Below are 22,769 nucleotides of genomic sequence, written 5' to 3'. Positions count from 1 at the left end.
AGGTTAACTGGTATTCTAAATCTTTGTGAATCAGCTGTATGTTAAAAACAAAAGGAGAGATAGATAAATATAATCGTAAGATGTGAATAAAAGTAGTTTTTTTTTGGCGACAGGTTGAGAATGTTATGCTGGGTACACACCTGACAGATATATCTGCAGATGATGGTTGTTCATACACCCTGAACAACCATAATCTGTCCATGGTCCCAGTGGCGTGTTGCACCCCCCTCACCCGCTGCAAGTGTACTGACGGTTGGTAGACCGCCCGTACACACAGCACGATGGATAGATATATTTGCCATGGGCTGTGCAGCACAGCCGACGCAATATGTCTGTGAACAATGTGTATACAGTCATTGTATAAAGATAAGAAAAAAGCTCAGTGTTAAGAGTTGAGTGGATTATTGAGGCAGCTATTTGCATAGTGGGGTGAGATGCATGGAGAGTGAAGGATGTTATAGCATTAGAGATGATATTTTGAAGTGACATGAATCAAAACAATTTGTTGTACATGGTGATTTATAATTAAAAGGCAAGATCTTTACTGACAGAACATACGAAAGATCTTATATAATCTTGTCCGTTCATTGTCACTATTGTAGCAAATATCTGGTAATTGCATCAAATATCCGAAATTGCATCAAGTATTGCCTGAAAATATCAACTATGCTCCATAATAAATTTAACAAAATAAATCTTAACAAAATGAATCTGGTCATAATTAGCAAATTGGATAATTTGGTCAAAAGGTGACTGAAGGCACAAGCTATTGGCCGGTGTGTGTGTGTTTATCTTTGACCACACTAACAGACCCTAGTACTGCTGGAACTGATCCTGGATCTCTGACCCATTGGTTGAACAGTCTGATCTCGTCCATTGTAGCCCCCTACATACAGTATGTGGCCAAATTAAATACTTTATCATATCCCAATTGCCAATCAACAGGAACAGCCCTTGTCTGACCAGCTAAATTAACTGGTACAATATGAAAATTCTTCACATTCTGGTTGATTAACTATTTCCATCTTGCTAAAATTGGTGAAAACACCTTAAGGAAAATGTATGTAACTGTTTCATAGGTAACACATAGGATCATTATTATCGTTGCATCAATTTTCCTAAATTCTCCTCATTGTTTTTTTGTATGTATTTGGGTTCATACAATTAATAAAATAAGTAGTCCTTCCTAGGCTCCTCCAGTTCCCCCATTTTCAACAAACATGTCTAGTGATTGGAAAATCTTTAAGATCATGTTAACATATAATGTTAGCAGCATAAATGAAAAGGGTGGAATGGAGGTGCTGCAGTAGCTCACGGTATGAGTGGGCAGCCATAATATCCATCACCCATGAAATAATGAGTAAACTTCGGAGAGAGGTGGGAAATTAGAGGTACTGTACATAGCAGCATGGGCCTTGAGAGGAGGGACAAGATAAAATATGACTCAGGGCCTGATTCAGCATGGATCGCTATTCTGCTTATACGCACGCATCGCAGTTGCTAATATCAACGGGGATATTTCAATGTTTGCATTCACATTGTGTATGCAACCAGACCTAAGGATGCCCACTTCCCCTTACTCAATCCGTATAATAGGGGAACATAGAGAAACCATCGGTAACATCGGACCCATATGCACACTTGCACAAGCCCTGACCTTACTCAGAAATTACTAACATCCACGCACGCTATCAGTGCTATGGCTGAATATGGCGACGCAATGGCTAATTTATGCATGCCCCTGCAACGGCTTTGAAACCCCCTGGCTCGCCTGCATTCGCCCGACCTCCCACCCCCCCATCACCACTCACAAACGGCACTTCCTGTCAATCATTGTGCTCTGCGTCTGTGTAGCCTCTGCAAACGCAGTTCCCATCGCAATTGCTTGTTCTCGCACTGCGATGCATGCGCAGTGCAAATTAATCAGCCGATTGTGTGCGTTTAAGCAACTACATTCCTTGCTGAATCAGGCCCTCAGTCTCTTTCACTGTTCAGTGCTTAGCCTAACACCACAACTGTATTTTCTGCTCTGTCGTTCTCACCTCTGTTCAGGTTTGTGATTGGAGAACTGAGGTGAGAAAAATACTTGCATAGAGAGATCATTGATCTTAATGGAGAAATGGAAGCTCTCTGCATACCACATGTTACAGAAGTGGATAAAAACAATGGATGGGGAATGGGGAATTTGTTCTAATCCTCTTTGTTTCTGTCCTGTCATATGTGTCTGCCATATGCACATGAGCATGGTTAGTCTGTTTCCCCACAAAGATTAGTGCTCTCTACTCAAAGTATCTGTGTAAAACCAAGACGGAGGAGATACTAATCGCTTTTATTCAGATAGCCTTACAATTTTAAATCAAGCGTTATTCTACAATATCCATAGCAGCCATTACAAAGGGTTAAACGTACTACTAGATCGGTAGAGAAAGATGGTTTTCAACATGTCCCCTGACCTTCATGGAAGCAGCATCAAGGTAACCTGAGGCCGAGGTAAAACAGCCAAAAAATACATTCTGGCTTAGGTAAACACCTAAAAGTTAGGGGCTCTTCTTTCTTACATTCAGATAGATAGATAGAAGGTGGTGTTTCTCAGTGCTGTTGTACAGTAGGTTCTGCTGGGAACGAGACATCGTCATGTAAGATATGAGCCACATTTGATTTAAAGTTATTTCAAGCAAAGGATGAAAATATGCTTTCCTGATGTTCATATAAATATGACAATTGTTTCTAGTGCAGAATTAGGAGGCCTTAAGGAAACAACCTAGATATTTTTTACTGGATATATAATCCTTTTGATTTAAATTACAGATACAGTGACATTAATCCCTGTTTTAAGGAGCCCAGCAGAAATTTGTTTTTTTTCTTGCATACCCATGAGTTAAAGAGTAGACACAATTTGAGAAACATCAGTCTAATACAAAGAGATTGGGAATGTATGTACAGTATGCATTTGAGGATGAGAATATACTGATATGATGTATGGTCCCTAAAGTGAATGCAGCTGTATCAAGCATGTCTAGTAGTACAGGTACTGCACTTATTCTGGAAGATGAGTAACCTTTTAAAGACCCCATATATAGGAAAATGATTTTAAAATAGTGTATCGCCATTACATAAAAACCGGGTATTGCCATAGCCTCAGTATCCAGACTTTTAGGTTATACAGACAGTGTTAAAGAAATTAGTTAACAATAGCTACTAAAGAAATTTACTGTATGTGCTTCTACAGATAAGACTATAGTGGCTGGAAGAGACCTTTTGTCTACATACTTGGATGGTAGATGCTGTCTAACTTATAGCATTACTAAACTCCCTTATGAAGAGGGTTTTGTTTATCAAGAATAGCTAGGTACTATAGTACATATATATCTTTGAGAAAGATCTCATCGTTTGCTACAAGCATTCAACCCTCTCCCTCACGTCAGCATTTCACAGAAGAAGTTGCAAACTATCAAGACAATACAACAGCCAGAATAGATCTCTTTCTTCCAGGAAAACCTTTCAACCCCTTCAAGAACACAAACGAAAGACAACCTGGGAACCTCACATTGACTATTGCCTGGAGCAGTAAATTTTACTTTTAATAACCAAAGGGATTGTACAAAAGGTAAATATAGAGGACTGTAGCTTTAACTCACAGTAACAAGGGTTTGTGTGTTAAGATGTTTTCAATAGTATTTTGCATTATTTTGGTCCCCTGCGAACACAGTTGTGTTTATGTAAAACAGTTTTTAGGAAATCAGTGAATTATTGTGTCAAAATATAGTTTTATTTAAGGATCAAAGATCTTCAGATTGTTCAATCTTAAATTATTGCTACCCTGCAGAAAATAATACTAATAATAATTAGAGATGAACAGTTCAGATTCTTTAAAATCTGTCTTGGGTCTTCCTGCCAAGTTTGGTTCTCAAAACGAGGCAAAACTTAATTTTCCCTCCAAAATGTTGGATCTTGAGTTTTTTTGAATTACATATAAGAGTCCCTCCCTCATGGTCAGCTACCATTTCAAACAGGAGAGAGTATGGGATGCAATACTAATATACTAATCTCCATTAAAGGAATTGTAGGTAGGATGGGTTGGGTGGTACTAAGAGCTCACACTACTGTGGTGGCAACTTCTTTGGCAGAGAAAGCACATGTCTCTGCTACAGGACCCAGAAAAGCAGCAAGACTGGATATCTATTCATACCTTTCCAAGTCCAAATCAGTTGGATGTTCTATCCTCTACTGACTCTGTTTGGGAGACAGTTTCTTCACACAGCCCCTGGCATATTTATATGCAGCATATGTAGCTTGGCATTCTTAGGTAAATTACATTGCAAAGGCCATGAATATTGTAGTAGAAAATTGCAGATTACACTTGCCTATAATTCCTTTTCTTCTAAATACTCAATGGCTGTTCAAGTTTCCCATCCATGTTGTTTCTGAGATATATGATTGTCAAACAACTTGTCACTGGGGAAGTAGAGGAGCGCCTATATATACCATCATCTAGTATGGATTGTAACCTATTGTAATGGCTGCCATTGAGTATTTAGAAGAAAATAAGTTAGCGGTGCAGACTCATTTTGTCCTAGAAACTACTTATACAAATCTAAGCAATAAGTCTGTAAATTGTGCTGCCTCTTAATGTAAGCAATTTATACAAATCCAGGGTGTTTTTGGTCACTAAATATAAAAGTATGCTTGGCTTGTCCAAATCCATATGAAAATACAAAATATGTCAATTATCTCATTTGTGCCATGCAGAATGCCCATTGACTTTAAGGTATTAAATAGTTATAAATCTTTTTAGATTAATTTTTAGTAACATTCACTGTGTTATTGTACAGGACAGTTGAAATGGTTTATGTCTTTAATTAAAGTGCCGTACATTTAAAAAAATAAAAATATAAAAAATAATAATATACGTTCTTTAAGAAATTGATTTTTGAAAGGAAAGCTGTGAGTTTTCTTGTATGGGGTAAATGTCACTCTGCTCATGGCTGAGCTTTGCTTCAAGTCAGAACTTGTACTATTTCATCACGTTGTCATGGAAACGGAGCGAACTGTCATCTCAACTCAAGCCGCTGATGGTTTTATTTGTAGGTTTTCAGGATTATTAAAATTTAACAAAAATTATTGATTTTCTTTTTATTAACGCTGGTTTGTGTTTACCCGAGAAGTCCTGACACTGGCAAGCTTTTTCCTGTCAAATAATATAAATATTTAAAGGGGAGGGGGTACTGCCCGAAAAAGGTTTCTCTCTCTCTCTCTCTCTCTCTCTCTTTTTTTTTCTTTAAGCACAGAAAGAAATATTTTTCTCTTACTCTTTTTTTTTTTTCATCCTCTAGTTGTTTCAGATGTGATGTATTGTCCTCAGCAATTGAGCACTCTGAGTGAATTGTATTTTACAAATCATTTTCCATTTCCTTTGTTTACAGCAAGACAAAATGCCTCCCAAAATCACAGTTAGTCAGACTTTAACTTAACATAAAAGATACCTGTCAGAACATGAAATGGCGCATCAGCATGGCAAATTGTTGAAGTTTTTCAATGTATTTATGTGCTGGTAAGATGCTTCAGTGCACTAAGTTCTGAAAGTATATATTTTTGTCTGCGCAAAAGAAACGATTACCCTTTTTCTTTCTATAAATGAGAATGGCAAAAACTTATTTACATCAGCTTTATCTAATGGCCTGTATGAGTGCTTTTATGCAAAATAGCCAGGAGACTAGAATTAACTTTTCACATTGGCTGCACATTAGTTCTCCGCATTTTCAAAGCGTCAAGTGGGCAGTGTTATTACAATGACACATCGAGGAGAGTTTGCTTTTCATTGAACAAAGGACATTTTAGCATTTGTACAAAAATCACAGATTACCTAGTTATCCTGTGCAATTTTATTATATAGATGTAAGTGACTGTAAGAATTTGTTTGGTAGATTTCAGATGGGGAGGAATACATACCCTAGATTTAGAATATAATATTTGACCATTGCAGCTATGACTTGAAAAATAGATACGTAACCGTATGTGGAAATGCCATGTATGAAGCCCTGCATAAGGACTGTAAGATCATCTTCTTGTCTGTTCCGTTTTTGTACTCCATGTAGGAGGATGATAGTGAAGAAGAACCAAAGTTGAAGTATGAAAGGCTGTCCAACGGAGTGAGTGACATCTTGCAGGAAGATGCTGCCAGCTGTATGACTGTCCACGAGAAGGTATTGATAGATGACTATTTTCATTCAGCAAGGTTTTTATGGTATTCTCATGAGAGTTATGATCTAGAGTCTCTTTATTAACAAACTAGGTATATTAAAAAGAAGAAATAGAAAAATACCACCAAAATATTAAAGGTATTTGTTTCTTATGTTTTTGTATTTAGTAATGTGGAACATCTTCTTATGCATGCCTTCACCTGTGTATAATCTTAAAATAAAATATATATTTTTTTCCTTACTCCTAAATTAAGAGGCATTTTTATCCATAGCGTCAAAACTATTGAAAAAAATATTTAGACTAAAAAATTCAATCTAATCTTCAATTAAGACTGATAAGTCTCGCAGTGATCCTGGACACCAAAACTCTTATGCATTGGTTTGATAAGTGAAACATTTTTTGAATCTTTTAAGGTTTGTTGTAAATCGGGCTGGTAACACACCATAAAGCATGATCTCCAGAAGCATGTAACAAACTGAGGTCATTTTCTGATATGATATTGGAAGGAATCCTATGCAACTTAATATTTTAAGCAGATGAGACCATTTACTAATCTGTGGTTGACCCAAAATGTTATTTTCATGTGCCTCCATGAGGAAGACCTGGCTAAGCAGTTTGAGCACAAACCATAAACTAGGATTAATCTCAGTAGGGGCTTAATAGTACATCCTGTAGTACATCTTTGGCAAGAACTGTAATGAATACTGGTGAAGGGAATAATCGATAAATCTGGGGCTGAATTTCTGAATGTTGTATAAAATTCCTGGAGAGACCTGCTCTAAAAAAAAATCTGGAGCCAAGTCTATAAGTTTATAGTGACGTTGAAGCTTGAACCAAATGGCATGACTGCATGGTGATCAGTGTGGGTGTTAAACACTTCCTTTTATCGCTTCTTGTGTTCACACCAAGTTATAGTCCCCTCTCCAATTGATTTTTTTTTTTTTTTTTTAGAAAATATTGTTTTCCCTTTAAATTGACCAAATAAAATTGGAATTAATGTAAGCCCATGTAATCTACACAGGAATGCTGTCCACTACACTTCTTAGATATAAATAAAAGTCTGACTTCCATGTGAAACGTAGAATACTCAGTAAAGCTTTTTTTCTAATTTCTTGATGATGTAATCTTATACTGCTTTCACATCTTAACCCTGGCTCCAATCCGGGTTATTGAACATGGCTTCAACCTGTGTTAAAGCGCTTCATAGCTCTTTCACACTGCACCTTGGGCCCTGGTTATTCCTGAGTCGTTGTCTTTCATATTGCACCAGTGTCAGCCCTGCAAAACAGTGTATGTCATTAGAAGTGTAATTTTTTTTTTTTAAATAGTATTTATTAGAAGAATCACAAAAAATAACAGAGACCATAGTAATCAGTAATCTCAAAATTATCACTTGAAAAAAGATCCGTGTCTCATAAAATAGAGATAGAAATTGTGATCCATTTTTAAATTTAACACAAAACAAAAAAAATATAAATCGTACGTTATTGAATAAAGAGAAAAAAAAAAAAAAAATGTTAAATAAAAATAAAATTAAAAAAAAATAATTAAAAGAAATAGAAAAAATCCCTGGGGCGGGACCCAAAAACCAAATATAAACATACATATATATGTATATACAGATTTTATAAATACATATAGAAACTCATACATATGCTAATATAAATAACTTGTCACAGGGCAAAAGGGGAGGGAGCAGAATGAGAAGCTAACCAAATCTTATAAAAAAATTAGAGTAATGGTTAATGATACTAGTCATATACTCCATACGATAAATATACCAAATACGGGCTAAAATGGACTGCATAGAAGGAGAATCAAGCTTTTTCCAATCTGCAGCTAGCTGACATTTTGTTGCATTAACAATATGGCGCATCAGTTTGTTTTGGTGCCTAGTCAGCGTGGGAAAATCTAACGGGAGAAGACTATACTTTGTGTCATAAGGGATGGGTATATTGAGCAAGCGATGTACAAGGCCAATGACTTCCTTCCAAAGACCTACTATCTTAGGGCAAGTCCACCAGATGTGAAAAAAGGTGCCCTCAGCGGTACAACCTCTCCAGCACCTATCTGACGTACCAGGATACATTCTGCACAATCGAGAGGGAACATAATACCATCTATATAATAGCTTGTACATATTCTCCTTAATTTTAACACATTTGGAGCTAGAGGCAGCATTATCCCAAATCTCGACCCATTCCTCATCATCTAAAGAGGTACCCAAGTCCACTTCCCAAGCCCTTTCATGAGAATCACGTTGTGGAGACAGCTCCCCTACAAGCATTGTATATAGGGAGGAAATTAGACCTCTAGTAGAGGAGCGTCCCAAACATAGAACCTCTTAGTTGGAAAGGGGTCTATTAATTAGAAGGTGTTTCACCTTTGAGTGGAAATGCCTAAGTTGCAAAAATTGGAAAAAAAAATTGGAGGGGAGGGCCATATCCTCCTGAATCTGAGAAAATTGGGGAAAGCTTAAATCCTTGGTGATGTCATTTAAATAGAGGATGTTCCTCTCCCTCCATGGATAAAAAGAAGTATTTTTTTTACCCAGAGGGAAATCGGGATTATGAAAAATTGGGATAATAGGAGAAGGACTGGGGTCCAGACCAAATTTCCTATTAGCGCAGTCCCAAACAAATAGTGAACGGGAAATTATCGGATGAGAAGTGACTTTCTTTGGTCTACGTGGCCTCGGGAGCCAGAGGAGAGAGGAGACCGTAGGAAGATCCAATCCAGCAGCCTCAATAGCAACCCAGACCATCCCAGCGCCAGGATTACACCACTGCACACATTGAGCAAGTTGCGTGTCTAAATAATATCGTTTGAAGTCAGGTATACCTAACCCTCCACTATGTGTGGGACGTTGCAATAATTTCAATAGCACCGAGGATGTTTGTTTGCCCAAATAAATTGTGAGGTATGGAACTGTAAATATTTGAAAACATAGGGAGGGATAAAAATAGTCTGAAAAAGGTAAAGTATCCGAGGGAGCACATTCATTTTAACAGAGTTCACTCTGCCTATCCATGAAATAAAGTGACTAGACCAAGAATTCAGGTCTGATTTTATCTGGTCTAAGATACGGGGAAAATTTGCTTGGAATAATTGGTGGTGACGATGTATCAGGAAAATACCTAGATATTTGATTTTTTGTTTATGCCAATTAAATGGGAAAGTTGTTTCCATAGAGAGTTTTGTTGACCCGGGAATATAGAAGTCAAGCACTTCTGTTTTACTCGAATTAATTTTATAACCGGAATAAAGGTCAATTTCAGTGAGGAGAGGTTGCAAAGATTGAGCCGGTTCCCAAGAGATATCGTGACATCATCCGCATATAATGCAATTTTATACTCCGAGGAACCAGCTTTTATACCGACAATGTCTGGATTGTTGCGGATCCTCGCTGCCAGAGGCTTCATGACAATAGCAAAAATCAAAGGGGAAAGCGGGCATCCTTGTCTGGTACTGTTGGCAATTCCAATAGGGGAAGAAGTGGAGCAATTGACGGAGACAGGCGAGCTCAGGGAGGACAGAAACCTCCCGTGGAGCAGAACGGCAGATCGATATAGGGCTAAAATTCCATCTAGAAATTTTCCAGAAAACCCCATTCTCTGAAGTACCCCCAAAACAAAGACCCAGGAAATATGGTCGAATGCTTTTTCAGCATCTAATGCCATAATTAGAGATGGTAACTTCTGAGTATGGATAGAGTGAATCAGGTCGATGGCTCTTCTAGTGTTGTCAGATGCCTGACGGTCTGGTATAAAGCCTACCTGATCTGGGTGAATTAATTGGGTAAGAAGGGGGGCTAAACGGTTAGCCAGAATTTTTGCATACATTTTAAGATTTACATTTAGCAATGATATTGGCCTATAATTAGAACACTGTAGGGTCTCTGTCAGGTTTTGGAATTACCACGATTTCAGCAAGTAAAGAAGCTGGTGCAAAGGATGCGCCATTTAAATTTTATTAAAATTAAGATGCGGAGCGAGTTCCGTCACAAATGATTTGTAGTACTGAGCTGTGAAGCCATCTGGGCCCGGGGCAGCGGAGGATCGCATGGAGTTAATAGCAGCTGTCGTCTCTTCTATCGAAATCTCCTCATTAAGCACAGAGAGCTGGGATACGACACACATGGTAGCGTAATATTGGACAGATATGAATGTACTCCCTCGACACCATTGGAGGAAAAAATGGGAGGTTCTGGTAGGTTGTAGAGAGAGCTCTAAAAATCTCTAAACTCTTCTACCAACACTACAGGGTCATATGTGAGGGCTCCTAGTTTGTGGGAATATAATGTGTCTATCGTACTCGAAGCTTGTTTGCATCTTAGCTTATTAGATAAAAGAGTGTCAATTTTATCAGCCTTCTCATAGAACCGCTGGTGTAGTTTCTGTAAAATAGCAGCGGCCCGATGGGATAGAAGGGTATTCAGCTGTCCTTTCAAGCAGTCTATCTGAGAGAGAAGGGAAGCTCTAGGGGAACATTTATGTTGGGCCAAAAGAGTGGAGATTTGGGACTCTAAAGACAGAATTTCTTGGGCTGCATTTTTGCGAATTGCAGAGGCTTTTGCCATTAGATGGCCTCGAATGGTAGCCTTATGGGCCTCCCATATTATAGCAGATGAGAGATCAGGGGATGCGTTTTCCTCAAAATAATGCAACAAAGCATTTTTAGTTTCCAAAAGAGTTTAGGGGTGCAATAAAAGAGAATCATCTAAATGCCATTTACAAGTCCCTCGTGGAACCCGATATATATATCTATCAAAATATAAACCCCCGCATGATCGGTCCATGTAAACGGAGTACTACCAGCATCACTAACTACATTTGAAATTGATCGAGAAATGTGAATCGTGTCAATGCGGGAGTTGTGTTGGTGTGGTGCAGAAAAATGGGTATAATCTCTAGCGGAAGAGTGGCAAAGACACCAAGAGTCACACAAATTAAGCTGTTTGAGGGAGGATGTGAGAGATGCGCTAAATGGTGTCGCTTCCTTCTTTTTAGGGGAACCGGATTTATCCAAGAGAGTGTCAAGAACAGTATTAAAGTCCCCTCCTAAAATTATATGCCCCTGGCCAACTGTAGCTAACTGTTGGAATAAAGACTTAAACAATTGAGGTTGGTCCTGGTTAGGGGCATATACTGAGACAAGGGTAAGAACCTCTGTACGGAGGGTGCCAATCACTATTACATAACGACCGTCTGCATCAGCTATTGTTTTAGTGTGTGTAAATGGGATATTACGGTGAATTAAAATAGCAACCCCCCTTTTTTTTTACAATCTGCAGATGCAAAGAAGGTCTGGGTGAATTGCTTACCTTGAAGCTGAGAATGGGAACCAGTAAAATTAGTTTCTTGTAGAAAAACTATATCCGCTTTCTCTCTCTCCTACAGGCGTCCAAGACAACTGTACGTTTTCTAGGTGAATTAAGCCCATTAACATTTATCGATAGTAACTTAAGAGCCATGATAGACTATAAACAAAATTTGCGAATAGCATAATGTAGAACAGCCAAAAATTACAGAAAGGCCATCAGCGCCCACCCCAGGTAAAAGAAAAAAAATATAAAATAAGAATAAACAAAAAAAAGCATTGAAAAAAACAAAACAGAAAAATTAAATAAAAAGAAAAACAAAAAAAGAAATCCCCAAAAGGGCAGAAACCCTGCAAATGAGGATCCTTAATAAGGGCCGCTACAAATAGAAATGAACAGATAACAAAAAATTTTTTGATAGGGTACATGGGAGCAGTGGTATTAGAACAAATGACCAGGATAGCCTGGTCCCCAACTAATCGGATAATTCCGATTCATCAAAATGATTCCCTCAAGGGTGGGAAACAAAATGTGTCACCTTAAAAAAAAAAGGGGGGGTGAGTATAAGGAAAAACAGGAGGGGATGGGGAAAAAAAAAGGGAAGGGAGGTATGGGAGAAAAAGAAGGGGGGGGGGACAGAAGTGGTCTAAAACATAACATAATATAAATATGTAACAAAAAAATTGTTACTAAGGCTACTATATATAGTAAAAATATATATCTTATAACAATTAGCACATTTGCATCATTTCACATATCAAACCAATAGTGATTAATATTGAAAAACGAACAACTAGTAAAGGATATGCAGACAAACCACTGAAACAAAAGAACAAGTCCTGCAAAAGGTAAATAGGTCACTGGACCTATGTTCCAGGAGCGAAAAAGTGAGGCCAGATAGGACAGAGATACTTCATGGGGGGTCAGAGTCCTTATCTTGACGGCGGGTCACCCATGACCATTCTGGAAGAGGAGGCCTGGACCGTTGGGATTTCGGTGAGCCGCTACGAGGAGGAGAAGAGGCAGGTTCCGGAAGAAGGTCCAGTTTAGCTAACAAGTCCTGCACTTGAGTCAAAGTTTTCACCGGATATGTTGAATTGTTGGCGAAGACTTGCAAAAGGAAGGGGAACCCCCATCTATAGCAGATATGATGTTGTCGAAGAAATTTTGTTATTGGCTGCAGATCCCTGCGTTTCTGGATTGTTGAGGGAGCTAAATCTTGAAAGATCTGTAATTGCATGTCTTGAAAGGAGAGGATTGGGGTATCATGAGTAGCCATGATGATCTTCTCTTTCGATCTGTAATATTGCAAACGGACTATAATGTCCTGGGGTAGTTGAGACGATGAGGGTTTGGCCTTGAGGGCCCTGTGCACTCTGTCCATAAGGCAGTCCTCATCATAGAGATCTGGGGCGACTTGTTGAAAAAAAATCTTTGAGGAAAGAAGGTAATGTCGAGCTCAGGACCGATTCGGGCACATTTTGGATCCAGAGATTGTTGCGTCGAGAGCGGTTTTCTTGATCCTCTTGTTTCTCCAGAAGTGTACATTTTTTTTATAGGCTCACAAAGACGAGGTTGGTGACTGCTCCCAGCGCTCCTGATCCGCCAATCTGCTCCTTTTACCATAACCCGGGTCGCGACTTTCAGACGACAGCGTATCCGTGTTGGTCCCAGGAATATCCCTGGTCGTGGCATGAATGACATTTATTCATATTTTGACAAAGTAGATAATCCAGTTATCGTGCTGAGCAAAAAAATTTGTGGGTCCCTGGGACCCTCGCTCTACAAAATGTGGATCCTTCTCCACTGTTTCTGGGTCCCATCACAAATTATAGGGGTTGAGGGTAGGAAGCAGTTGGGACAGTGCTGGGGGTAGGTAGCAGTTGGCCTAGAGGGGCATAAGGACAAGCTGCAGTTGGAGTAGAGCTATGGGTAAAGGCAGGTAAAGGACAAGCTGCAGTTGGAGTAGAGCTGGGGGTAAAGGCAGGGAGAAGTTGGGGTAGAGCTGGAGCTATAGGGGAGTAAGGGCAGGCAGAGCTGGGGGTAAGGAGGGGTAAGGGGCAGACAGCTGTTGTGACAGTGCTAGGGTGCAAGGAGGGGGCAGGCAGTGCTGGGGGTAGGGAGGGGACAATAGCAGATAGCAGCTGGTACAGTACTGGGCGACACGGAGGTTAGGGAAAGGCAGAACTGGGGATAAGGAGGGGGAAAGGGTAGATAGCAGCTGGCGCACTACTGGGGGGCAAGGAGGGAGTTAGGGGCAGGCTGTGCTGGGTGTAGTAAGGAGGCAAAGGTAGATAGCAGCTATGGCAGTACTGGGGGAGCGCAAAGAGGGGATTAGGGGCAGTGCTGGGGTCAGGATAGCAGCTGGGGTACCACTGGTGGTAGGGAAGGGGCAAATGTAGATAGTGGCTGGGGTAGTATGGGAGACAGGGAGGAGGCAGTCCTGGGGGGCAGTGCTGAGGGTAGGGAAGAGGTAAGGGTAGACAGCACTTGGGGTAGTGGTTACCTCCTTGCTTTTGCAGGTAGCCCCGGCCGGGTCACTGTTGCAGCTCCCGTGCTGTGTCCACCTCCCCACCTCCTGCGTACAGGGAGCTCAGCTGGGCATATTCTAAATGCGTTAGTCTATTGTAGCCTATGCACTGCTTTTGCAGGTTTTTTCGATAGGGGGATCAGAAGGATCCCTCTCATGTGACATTGGCTGGCGCATGCACTGACATCTGTCGGTGCATTCACAATAGAGCAGGATAGATGGGGTAAAGGAGGAAGTAATGTGATCACATTATGGTTACTGAAGTGGGTTGAAGGACCTCTGATGTCAAAACCATGTGATCCGCAACGGCAAGTTCAGCAGGTGGGACACAAAGTGTACCCTCGCAGGCTCACTTCACTCATCACGCTTGGGGCACGGAGGCTTGCATTAGGTTACTATTCCCAATATATGTCCACGTGGATAGTAAAACTGCTAGCCCACCATCCTTGCTCCTCCCTCTGCAGTCGCGGGTCACATGGTTGTGACATCAGAGGTCCTTCAGCCCACTTGGATCTAGCATAAACTGAAAACAAAAATACTAAAAAATAATGTCCATTAAAGGAGGACAAAGGCCTCCCTAATGAAATGAGATGCATTAATCTCCTGTCTCCCAAAACCCCCGTAAGTGTGTGCCAAGCTCCTCCTCCTGGAATGTAGGCAACTTTGTTGGAAACGTTGGAACTTTATATAACTTAAGTGCCCATTTTACAAAAAAATCTATACATTGTTAGAAATAATGCATTGGTGTAGTATTAAATGATCAGTTCCATTAGAAGAATAACACCAGTAAAGGTATTTAACCATGCTTGGGACATTACATGTATATCATGACACTGTGGGCCTGATTCAGAGCCGGACGCAATTAGCGCTCGCTCGTCCAGAAAATAGGGGTGGCTATTCAAATGAACCGTTTGCTCTTTGCGGTCTGTTCACGCCTCTAGGTCTGAACGAGCGAACAAAACTTGCGGTCGTTTTTTGGGAAAGTACGCCCCCTGGCCGCTCGCATCCTACGTCATGTCCGCTATTTATTAGATTAATCGAGTACATCGACCAGGGTATGAGCTGCTCGCTATTCTTGTGGTTGGTTTTTGCTACCACAATTTTGCGAGCAGTTCTGGCTATAAAATAACCCAGTGACGTGGTCAATGACGCTGCTGTTTTAATTATGCACACCCATAAAACGCCCGTTTTGACCTTTAAGCACGCCTGCGATCGGATCTCCACTCCCCGTTTTCAAGCACCTTCCCCTGTTACCACCCACATACGCCTCTTTCTGTCACTCAAATTATCAGGCATTCGCTATTTTGCGAGCACATGAATTTCGACCGCACTGACTGGTTCGCGCATGCGTATAACGATCCGTATGCATGCGCAGTTGGGCAAACATCGCTCGGAGCGAACGAGCGGCCGCTTACGAGCGGCTCTGAATCAGGCCCAGTGTCAGGTCAATTGATTTTTCAACATTCTTTTGCATTTATATTTATTTATTTTTCAATCAGACAGATATACAGTTGTTTCTGTAGTGGTCACGACCTGTAGTCCAAGGGACATATATTGGGATTTTATGTTTGAAAGAGAAAACAAATTAAAAGTTTGAGAAAAATATAATCATTAGTTTTCAGGACACTGTTCTCCTGCCATTATCCTGTGTATAGAAGCATGTGTAAGTGTGTCTTGTCAGTCTTTGAAACCCTTTGGCTATTTCTGGTTTCAGTGCTGGAAGGGTATTCCCGCTACCGCACCTATCCGCTACCGCACCTACCCCCACCCGCTACCGCACCTACCCGCTACCGCACCTACCCCCAACCGCTACCGCACATACCCCTATTTACAATTACCTGTGAAGGGAGTGCAGTCTTCAAGCCGGGTGCCGTGGGTGTCCAGTCTTGAAGCTGGAGTGTTCAAATCAGGACTGGGCGCAGTCTATGGGCCAGATGTACAGTATGTCTGACCAGGCAAACTCTCCACGCCGGGTAGCTAGGCAAACTTCTCCTCACGTTGAGCTGCTGTGGGGGAAAGGCGCGGCAAGGGGATTAGACCAGAGCTGAGCGCGTCCCCGGGGACCCGCCCACTCTGAAAAAGTGTGTCCCCGGTCTTCATTTGAGGATAAAATACACGCTATAGCGCGTATTTGCGAACACTGTAATCTATCCTGCTGCCCAATCAATATGTAGGTTGTGCTGAAACAACAAGGTAAACCCTGAGATTATAGGAAAGTCTGAAAAATTATTTCAGAATGAAGTCCTATAATAGACATGAATGGCAGATTGCCATTCATTCCAGAGACAGCAATTGGAGTCTCCTGAACTAACTAACTGAAAGCTGAGGTGTGTTGGGAACTAACTTTGTCTGATTGATCTAAGGGGACCTCCCAATTTTCCCCTGGCTAATTGGACTATTCCAAACTGTGTCAAAATACAGTATATCCTCTGCATAAACATAGGCCATAAATTCATATTCTCTCCTTCTTCTCTTTAGAAGCAAGTAGGTTCCTGTCTGCATGGTTTCAGGTAAGTACAGAGGAGACTGAATCATAATGTCATTAATCTCCCTGTAGCTGAATCCTTCTTCTGACATCACTCCTTGAAGTGTTTTATCAATTTTAATTAACAATTGCGGAATAGGATAACACAGTGCAAAAACTAGGTATTAACAAATCAAGTTCAATTAAAAATAGTTTTAATATCACACAGTAAAAAGCAGTAATAGTACATATGTAGATAACAATAAAACATAGCAGAGAGATATATATATTACACTGATACCAGCATATCGAATGATATAGAGGCCATAAAAAGTCATAATATAAATATAGTCAATTGTTTGCCAGCAAGGGATAAGTCCATGTAGCTGGAGTTCTTCAGTTCTGCCCTCCTTTGGAGGTCTCCTATAGTGCTTATCCAATGACAGGAACATATCCCAATAGTTTTAAGCTGGTTTTATGAACAAGCCAGTGTGCCGTTAGCTGAGAGTCAATAGAGGTGAGAATTATAGAAGCATTTCAGCTCTCACCGTATGGTAGGTGGTCCAGTCAGTTGGTATAACCGCGAGATCTCAGCTCCAAATACAGCAGGTGTGAGCGGCTGTGTTCGCCTCCGGTGGTCCGGCTCACATGCGTAAACGAGCCGGGAACTGCTGTACAGTCCGGCAGACAGGGAGCACCGTCTGAAGGTCCTGCTCCGGCTCAGGCTAAGATATGGCTGTGTAGATGACCAGTAGTATGGCTCATAAAGGATGATGAGCAATCAATGAGTATGGCTATAGCTGGTTCAGTAACAGACTCGTCTGCAGGAACAAGTGCAAGTGGCAGAGCTGACACGTTTCCCCGTGGCTTGTCCCACAGCATCACAGTTTCCATAGCTTCTGGAATACTGTACTGAATTAAGGCATCCTTTACTTTTTAGATAAGTGTAAAATTAATTAGTTTTTGAGAGTCTGGTCATTCTATTAGGAATAGGATGACCATCTACAGAACTCCATTACAGTACTCTTCAACTTTTCATGAGTCATACCTTAGGGAACGGAAGTGTGATTGTGCCAGGGCCATCCTTATATAAATGACCTAAGTCAACAAAAAATTAATCAACTGTGAGAAGGGCAGACTTATTGAGGTCGAGTCCAAATGCGTAGATCTGTAGATGTCCTTGCTTAACTGAAATTATAATTAAAACTTATGCTTTCTTGGAACCTGGTGAGTTTGGCTTTCGTTTAAAGTATAGTTTACAGCTTTCCTTTAGGTTTCAGAACAATCTGTGGCCGCCAGTACATTTTTCTGACAGGCTAATCTTGGGTTAGTTTTGAGAAGGATTAGTGGCTTTTGCTCACTGGGAATCCTAAACTAAGACATCCAGGGATAAGTCATAGATTACCTGTGTCAGAAACCGAACTGTATTTCTGTGTAAAGATAAACTACACTTGCCAAGTTTCCATTGTAGTCGCTGGAGTATCCTTCCGGGCTGCCGGCGTTTGTCGCATGGAGTATGCAGAGAGTTAAAGTGATCTTCTGTTCCTTGGGCGTCGTCTGCTTGCTGTGGTCTGTGATTACTTGGTTTTCCAAACCTGGTTCTTTCTGGGTCACATGTTACGAACTTCCAATGGATTTTGTGCACCTGGTATAAAAGTCTGTTACTAACTGAGCATTGTTGACTGTGCAACGTTACCTGCAGGTTTTTCCTTGGACTCCTGCCAGATCCTCGCTGTACCTGATATATGCTGTGGACTTGCCTTGCCCGGTTCTGCTACAGATTCTCGGCTGCAATACAAAACCTAACTCTGCTATTAGTCTCCGCTGTACTATTAGCCAAGCTTAACTACTGATTCATGGCCTCACCGTGTTCACCTTAAACAACAGTTAACTGCATCATAAAAGCTACTTCACATTGGACCTCAGTTACAGCAAGGGGCTCAACCCCGCACTTCTTCATACTGGATCTCTGCTACATCTTGGGGCTCAACCCCATGCCGGATTTCAGTCACGTCACGGGACTCAACCCCGCACCGCTTCATACTAGATTTCAGTCACGTCATGGGGCTCAATCCCGCACCTTCTCATACCGGATCCCCGTCACATCTTGGGGCTCAACCCCATACCTGATTTCAGTCACATCTCGGGGCTCAACCCCGCACCGCTTCATACCGGGTTTCAGTCATGTCACGGGGCTCAACCCTGCACCCTCTAATACCAGATCCCCGTCACGTCTTGGGGCTCAACTCTATACCGGATCTCTGTCACATCACTGGGCTTAACCCCGCTCCTCCTATTGGATTTCGGTTACGTCTCGGGGTTCAACCCTGTACCTACTTGTTTGTATTTTATGACCTTTGGGCCTAATTCAGACCCGCTCGCGTGTGCTATGGGCTTGCAAGCGGGTCGATGGTTGGCCACTGTGCATGCGCACGCTGGAGCCGGCTCCGACGTGCGCATGCGCGAGACCCGGCTAGCGATTGTCGCTCCATCGCTCCGGGTCCTGCACCAAAAGGGGGCGGTTGTCGATATTGATTGATAGCTCGCGCCGTTTTGGAGGCGGGCAGGGGGGGGTGGTTGGCCAAACTGAGGCGTTCCCGACGGAACGCCTGCCGTTTGGGGGCGGCCCCACTGACATCACGAGTGATGTAAGTGGTGAGCTTCTGGCTCTATTAAGAGCCAGAAGCTCACTTGAGCTTGCGGGAATGAGACCCTACCACAAGGGTCTCGTTGCAAGCTCCGCTGGTCGCAATGGTTGAGACCATCGCGACCGTCACCTGGCCACTCGCAATAGTTGTGGGTGGTCACCCACAGCTATGTGAACGGCCCGGAGGCCGCACCAAAAAAAAAACAAACGCCCTGCTTCAGAGCAAGTGATCTTTTAGAGGCTCCGGCTCTGAATCAGGCCCTTTGTGTTAGTTGGACTTTAGTTCTTGCGGGGCTAATCCTGGTACCTGCTTGTAGTGATATTGCGAACTTTGCTTTGTGTGGACTTTGTTTGTTTATCTAGAACTTTACAGCACAGTTTTATCCTTGAATAAATCCTGTTTACTTTTAACATTTCGTGCCGGTGCTATTTCATGAGAAGGTCATTCCTCAAACCACCTCAGTTTGTACTGCCTGTTAAGCCTGCTTCCTCTCAGGAGTTCCAAGAGTCTGTAGCCGTGACAACCTGTGAGAGTGCTTTCAACTGATTTTCCAGAATATACATAGAACTAGGTGATCCAGTCTCCATTGGTGTCTGGTCCAAAAAATATTTTTTTTGGACCAGTGATAATGTTATGGCAATACCCATTGAGATGTCCTTCACCCATATCAAGAAGCCATTACGGTAGAGTGCTATTTGTTCTCATATATTTTGTTGCCCCATGGCTTCAACCTTGGAGTAGTAGGCACTTATTATTTTGGGTATTGTGGCGTAAGCTTGACGGACAGAACACAGTTGTAGGTAGACCGATGGTAAAGGTGCGTACACACTAGACGATATTTTAAACGATATTGCCGATAACGACACATCGTTCCGACTATTTTTTTTCTATCGTCCAGTGTGTCCACATCGCTAATTATGCGTGCTCCCGTGGGTCGTTATCGAGGTCTTTTGTCGTCTGTATTTGCAGTACAATTTCATCAATCTCAACGACTTGGTGCATATCGTCCGTTGTGTACGCTATGAACAATAAGCGATGAACGACGAACGCCTGCCCAGTATTACATTAGCCAGAAAACCAACCATTTGGAAATCTGAAACGACGAACGATATATCGTTTGTAAAATCACTCAGTGTGTACGCACTATATCGTTTGTTCGGGACTCCGGGAAGTTCAAGGGAAATCGTCAGCCAATGTCATTCACGGTACTTATAGTCTAGTGTGTACGCACCTTAAGGTACCCTGCATTGTACCTACAAATATGCCCTAAATCCTGGATTCAGATGGGCAGGTTACAGAAGGTTGCAGCGATACAAAGCAATGTCCAATAACAGGCAGAGGTCATGGGGAAGCAGCAGTTAAGAACAGAGGGCCTGATTCAGACCCGCTCGCGAGCGCTTATTGCTCCAGGGCTCGCAACAAAACGGGTTGGCTGTCGATGTTGATCGACAGCTCGCCCCATTTTGTAGGCAGGGAGGGAGGGTGGCTGAACAAACAGAGGCGTTCCCGAAGAAATGCCTGCCGTTCTTGGGCGGCCCTACTGACATCACTGGTTGATGTCAGTAGTTGACTTCCTGCTCTTTTTCAGAGCGTGCGCTCGCAAATAGCGAGCACCTCTGAATCAGGCCCAGAGTCCAGATATATGGCCAAGGAGCAGCAGTCAGAAGTAAAGTCCATGCGGCAGTCCAAATCACAACATGAAAGTACTAGCGGAAACACAGGTTTAGCCCTTTAGATCAGGATAAACTATCGCTAGCACAGGTATAACAGACAGATAGCATTAAAAAGCCTGAGGAGCAAATAGGATGAGGTCTGTAGAACTCTCATCCTGATGCCATGACTCATCTAAGTGCTTTCTATGAAGGGACGTAGACATTTCTCTAGTATACCAGGGCAAAGCAGGACGCACTCTCTTAGAAACTAGCACTGAAACCAGAAGAGCGACTTCACCTCCATTGAAGGATGCCAGCAGCTATTGCTATCCAACTGCTACTAATGCAGTGGTGCTTGGTGTTGATCATAATAGTCCCGAATTCTTATACATTTCTGTCTATATGTTGCAGTAAAAGCTGAATAGATGACATCTAGGATTATAATTTTTGTTGCTTCAGTAATTGAAACAATTCTATCCTTTGTTAAAGGAGATTAAAAAATAGTCTGCTATTACCCACAGCCTCTACAGGTGTGCACTGTATAGTTCAGATACATTAGGAAGACTAGATGAAAATAACAAGATGGAATGCTCATTGCAGTTAGCCCAGAACGGTACCATTAAATTGGAAACGTTAAAAAAAATCTCTGTGTAGTCATTGCTCCAAAATGAGCTCTAAATTTCATATTTTCCGTTAAAGCTGAAAAGTCTACAGTCATTTCATAAAGGAAAGAAAGATCAGTTTAAGTTGGAGCTGCAGAACCTTAAGTAGTGACATGACAAATGTTCACCCTCTTCACATTTATATTTTATTGTTAATATTTCTGACTACACCACAATACACAGAGACCTTTCAGCTGAGGATCTCTTAGAATTGTTTTCACCTCCTCCTTATAACATCCTTATACATAGTCTCCCATAATGATAGGAGCAATATCCTGGAAACCTGTAGTGCCTCCTACCCCAGCAAGAGGAACTTCTGCTCCCCTTCTAGTCTCCACCTGAGTTCAATGAGATGCTAGAGTCTAAGCATTCTCTAACTCAGTGAGTGCTCATTCCATTACAAACAAAGGATCAAAGAGAGGCATAAGGAATACAACTGCTTGCCCCACAGTGTCAAAGAGAACACACAAACTGTGCATGTCCTGTGGACTCCATGATATGCCTAACATTAGGTAGGGACCACATTATTTCGGGGCAGAATTAGAGACCCTTATCACTTGTAATCATCCATACTGGGCTAGCATTAAACCGCCCTTAAGGACACTGGTATATGTTGAATTTAGAACAAGATTAGGGGGTTTATTTAACCCAACACTTCTATTCGTGTTTACACGGCTAGTAAAAGCACTGCCCTGTTAAATATCTGGCATAAACCCGAAAAGAAGTGTTGGTTTTACAACCCGACAATTCATAAATAAACTCCTTGGAGTGGTTGGTCTAATGCATTGATTTTTCCTATTAATACTGATTGCTCTGAAAACAAAAAAAAGGGTAAATACTTGCAGATTATATCAACTAAAACACATTTCATTTATCAGTTTTCAGGTATCCAGAATGCTGAAGTAGTCGTCAGTGTTTTTGTACAGAGAATACTACAGAATATCCAGTTGTAAAAATCTATCCAGTATATGCTCACATTATACTAAAACCAATAATGATCCCTATGTTATACCTGTAGATACTCGCATTATACTAGCACTGCTCTATGGTTATCAAAAGCACAGTTATAGTGGTGCCACAGAAATACTTGCACAATCAAACACTACCTATCCTGCAGTCCTTTAACATTGTGGTCTACACTACACTCATACCTCCAGTTCTGGAAGCAAACAAGGGGGTTTATCACTCCTGTTCCAGTCTTTTGAAGTACATGATAAGTGGATTTTCAGCCCAGTCTCCCTTCATATTGCTGTAATCCGTCACTACCCTGGACAACCCCAAAAATGTCTTGA

At 41.6% G+C, this 22,769-nt stretch overlaps 1 protein-coding gene across 1 annotated transcript in view; it reads left to right on the top strand.

Annotated features, from left to right (window-relative positions):
• The window catches only part of VPS41 (VPS41 subunit of HOPS complex), a 307,161-nt gene that overhangs the window by 23,386 nt on the left and 261,006 nt on the right, over nt 1-22,769 (top strand). Inside the window, exon 3 of the mRNA XM_088478142.1 lies at nt 6,096-6,203. Coding sequence (XP_088334268.1) covers nt 6,096-6,203 — 108 coding nt within the window. The remainder of the gene's footprint in view (nt 1-6,095; nt 6,204-22,769) is intronic.

This window comes from Taudactylus pleione, unplaced genomic scaffold (assembly GCF_031769625.1).
Source record: "Taudactylus pleione unplaced genomic scaffold, aTauple2 ptg000208l, whole genome shotgun sequence".
NCBI lineage: Eukaryota > Metazoa > Chordata > Amphibia > Anura > Myobatrachidae > Taudactylus > Taudactylus pleione.
Note: the sequence above shows the minus strand (reverse complement) of the source record. Positions and strands in the feature narration are given on the sequence as shown.